General features: G+C 33.9%; 2 protein-coding genes across 2 annotated transcripts in view; both read left to right on the top strand.

The window, feature by feature from the left end:
- LOC137629711 (zinc finger CCHC-type and RNA-binding motif-containing protein 1-like) overlaps nt 1-5,000 on the top strand; it is a 543,938-nt gene that overhangs the window by 366,815 nt on the left and 172,123 nt on the right. The gene's annotated exons all lie outside the window — the stretch shown is intronic.
- Nucleotides 1,041-4,287, top strand: LOC137629121 (neurotrophin 1-like). Its single transcript, XM_068360395.1, has 2 exons — nt 1,041-1,083; nt 2,911-4,287. Exons 1-2 carry the CDS (start codon nt 1,066-1,068, stop codon nt 3,706-3,708), a joined length of 816 nt encoding a protein of 271 aa, XP_068216496.1. The 5' UTR covers nt 1,041-1,065; the 3' UTR covers nt 3,709-4,287.

Raw genomic sequence — 5,000 nt, 5'->3', positions numbered from 1 at the left:
AACAATTACAGTACAGTAGTTAGCCCTTTAAGCGAAGAAGATTTTTTTTTTTTCATCTTCTAAGTACAGTCCTCGTGAGAATCACCTTATATTTTCGAACATAAGATGTTATTACCAACAAGAACATATTTTGATCTTGCTTTAACCTAATTCAGAAATTTCATTTTTCGAAAGATGGTACAAATTTACTGAAACGAACGTGCGTTTGGTTAGTCACAGAAAAATGTTTGAGTAAATCTTCATAAATTATAGACATTAGGATTAAAAAATAATTCATTGATTTTCTCCCTTGATATGTTTTTTTTAGATCATTTGTTTACACTTTTGAAAAAGCGTGCAACGTGGCCTAAAGTAAGGTAAGGAACTTCGCTTCATGGTGGTTGATTCAAGTGTGGCATATGCGTACATAAACACAAATGTATTCATTATAAAGGAGTACATTCGTTCTTACTTTCTATCAATATACCTGCAATATATAACGAAAGATACGATGAATGTATGAAATACTAATTGCAATAATTTCTCAATATTAAAGTTTCTACTATATACCTCTCTCTCTCTCTCTCTCTCTCTCTCTCTCTCTCTCTCTCTCTCTCTCTCTCTCTCTCTCTCTCTCTCTCTCTCTCTATCTATCTCTCTAAATAGAATTCATTCAAGAACTCGTATTATTTTGAGAAACGCAAATCTGACCTTAACTTGACCAATGTAAGCGTCATGCACCAAGATAGAAGATAGCATCCAGATTCCTTAGGGCTGGAAAAGGAAATTCTTTCTTGAATTGGATGCCATGTATTCATATATTCTGCCAATTATTTATTGAGTTAAAGTTGATTTTGTACTTAAAATAGTCATACAAAGCCTAATAATTATACTTTTAAACATAAATATTCTAATATGAATTACTTTCTGAGTGTAAAAATTCAAATAGAATATACGTAAATTATCGAAGTTATCGTACGGTTGCGGTATGAGGTGGAGCCAAAGACAAAAGGTATAAAAGAGGCGTAAGCGCCATGTGTTGATCATTCTCAACAATTACTTCTTCCCATCCACGTCTCCGCTGTCATGGCGCTTCGAGTGCTGGTGAGTTTTTTGTTTATGTATATTATTTTTCTTGTCCCGCATTGGCTAATTAATTCTGCACCGGATATTAGGCCTGGAAAGTAATGAGTTATTTTAAAGAGTTCTCTTAGCCTATACTAAAAATTTCTATTTTATTCAGAGAAATTTTTTTTTTTAACTCGGCTGGAAAATAACTAAAGTAATCTATAGTAAACTAGCTTTAGTTAATATTTTCTACTATATAAATGTTGAACATTTCTTTTATTAGTTGCTCTGCAGTAGGAACACATAAAAACAATAAATATATTATCAGAAAATTTAGATAAAACATGGTAATTGTTGTATCATATGGAATAAACAGTAGTACACACACCAACATTCATACTCATAGAGTCTGTTTATGTGTATATACAGGTGTGTGTACACAGGTATGTAATTGAAGAACCTTATGATATCGTATAAAAAGCAAAAATCCTTTAATTGTCATCATGTGCTTTTACTATCCTTAATTCTTGGATGCAAGTCACACTCCTCGTAGGCGAACATATTAATGCATCCTCTTTATCAGGCTATTTGAAAAGTTATGCCTACGAATCATTATGAAATCATTCAAGTTCTGAAATTTAAAGGTATAGAAGAGATCTTGATTCGCATGTGATGTCGAGAGTGAAAATACTGTATTCATCTATATATGTATATCTGTTGGAAATTATCACTTTCTATTTATCAATATATCTATTCACACAAGTATATACTATATATATATATATATATATATATATATATATATATATATATATATATATGTATATATATAAATATATATATATATATATATATATATATATATATATATATATATATATATGTGTGTGTGTGTGTGTGCGTGTGCGTATATATATGTGATGTGTGTGCGTGTGTATAATGTATACTTATACACACACACACACACATATATATATATATATATATATATATATATATATATATATATATATATATATATATATATATATATATATATATATATATATATATATATACATATATATATATATTTAAATATATATTCCCGATATGACTGGTAGATGAATCTCTATACTGTAATATAACCACATTCTACGAACCTTAAGAACCAATAGCCTCTAAATTAACACAGAAATACTTAACATTTCATCTCACAAAACTTTATCCTCAATCACCAGAAAAAAAGGGGGAAAACGCGAAGTATATAAACGACTAATAACAACTCCATCAGCGTTATAAATGATGATTACCTTGCTGTCCCTGTCTGGCGGATAAGTCTCTCGAATCACTTGTGCGAGAATTGGGTGTCGAATATATTTGTTCGCGGAGTTTGGTTTTCATTATGGAATATATGTTTATTCGACAATACTCTATAAATGATTCCTAGTTTATCTAACTGTTCTGCACTTGAATCACTTTGTACGTAAATATTAAACCTTTTATTATTATTATTATTATTATTATTATTATTATTATTATTATTATTATTATTATTATTATTATTATTATTATTATTATTATTACTAGCCAAGCTACAACCCTAGCTGGAAAAGCAAGATGTTATAAGCCAAAGGGCTCCAACAGGGAAAATTAGCCCGTGAGGAAAGGAAATAAGGAAATAAACAAACAATATGAGAAAAAATTGAAAATAAAATGTTTTTAAAACAGTATCATCAAAACAGATATGTCATATATAAACTATAAAAACATTTTAAGATAATCAAAAGAAATTTCATCCATGAACATATTCAAGATTGATAAAAAGTACGGGTAAATATTCATGGAATATTTTTTAATTAATTATGATTTTACCCTCCATAGGTGTCACTTCTCCTGGTAGGATCATCATGGGGATCTTCTACCTCCCATGTCTCCATCAGCCTTGGTGGATCCAATGTCGCTTATAACAACGACCACGTTCCAGCATCCCATTATCCAGCACCCGCTTATCATCCAGAACCAGCCTATCCAGCACATCCACCCCCAGCCTACCATCCAGAACCGGCCTATCCAGCCCATCCAGCTCCGGCTTACCATCCAGAACCGGCCTATCCAGCCCATCCAGCTCCGGCTTACCATCCAGAACCCTCTTACGGAAAGCACCACGAACCTGAAATCCCCGCCTGTTCAGAGCTAACCAACGCCACCTATTGCCTGGAAGACGAAGAGTATCCAGAGTACGAAATCAAACACGCCATCCAGTACCACCTGGATAAATTCAACCACTTGTACGCCGACGTGGCTGACCTCAACACGGAACTCTCTGTCGAAAGGCCAAACACCCTGGATGAGGAGACCTACCTTTGCCCATCTGAGACGGCTTATATCCGGCCACTCAGGGCCTTGAACACCGACGGCAAGTGGAGGGTCATCATCAACGAGATCAAACTTCATTACAAGACTTTCACCCAGACGGCCCGCGTGGAGGATTGCTTAACTGCTGGAGAGGAATGTCCAAAGGTCCCCATATGCTACGAATCCACATGCCTGCAGAAGTCCATCTACCATCGGTTCCTCGTCTACGACCCCTACGATCAGTACTTCCCCTTCGCCATCGAGAGCTTCAAACTGCCCGCAAGCTGCGCTTGCCTCTTGGGAGCTTACACTATCGACCACTGAGTCTCGTCATGAAGATATTCCGACTATCAAATGTGCTAGACACGTTTAAGCTGGTACAAAATAATCCCCACATTAATTTTTATCAAAAAACAGTTTCACATCATTCAGAACTCAACTTCATCATTTTGTTTGTTATAGTGAAAATATTTGTTTAGGTCATCCAATCCTTTATTCACATCTTAAGCTATCTTAAAACAATTGCAGAATTTGTTAAAATTTTCCTTGCACTTTGTCTAACTGTTTCTTGTCAAGAAATTCCCTTTTTGGGTCTTTTTTCTGTCTTCATTCATTTTCTTATACTCATAGTCACAAGTCCCTGCTATGACAACAATCATATATCAGAAGAAACTCAAAAAAAGCATAATTAATTCAAATGGTACGTGAATTAAGCAGTTCTCTAGTCAACTCTGTGATATCTAATCATATAAATAACTATATTTACCATATATATAATATATTTGTGAAAGATAAGCATGACTATGTAAAATGTATGGCATGCATGTGCATTGCCATTTTAATCCATATAAGTATATTTCTTATCATTCTTTCTAATAATATTCATTGGTTCTATTAATGGAGTACAGGACCTCGCATCTCTTAACGCCACATGTTCACGAATAAAAACTTCAATTTGTAAAATATGTTTTCCTTCTACCCTTCAGAAACTTAAACTTTATATCATTATCATCATCATTTGCCGTAGGTAGTCCACCTCAGGACAAATGCCCCAGATATATCCTACCACGATCATCTTTTTATGGTCTTTCTGTACCAGTCTATGCCCACAAATTTTCTTACCTCGTAAGTCTATTATTCTTTCTTCCTTCCTCTGCTTAGTTTGTAATCTCTAAGGTCCCATTTTCTTTATATAGAGACCTAAAAAATCATATATTTCCATGCCGTTCACTTATAAGTATTGACAACTCTGGTATAATATTTCCGTTCGTGAATCATATTATCACCATCATCGTCTCCTCCTACGCCTATTGACACCAAGGGCCTCAGTTAGATTTCGCTAGTCGTCTCTATTTTGAGCTTTTAAATCAATACTTCTCCATTCATCATCTCCTACTTCACGCTTCGTAGTCCGAAGCCATGTAGGCCTTGGGCTTCCAAATCTTGTAGTGCCTTGTGAAAAGTTTTTATTTATAAGTGGACGTTTGTGTCAATGAAAAATAAATTAAATCTAACATCCTTACAGGGAAAATAATTCAAAGTCAGGTATTACATCAGTGCGTTGAAATCTCTTGTATAAAGAACTTTCTATTTAGAAACTAAGGCTGGGGGATCTA

The sequence above is a fragment of the Palaemon carinicauda genome, chromosome 37 (assembly GCF_036898095.1).
Source record: "Palaemon carinicauda isolate YSFRI2023 chromosome 37, ASM3689809v2, whole genome shotgun sequence".
NCBI lineage: Eukaryota > Metazoa > Arthropoda > Malacostraca > Decapoda > Palaemonidae > Palaemon > Palaemon carinicauda.
This window is presented reverse-complemented; position numbering and strand designations above follow the sequence as displayed.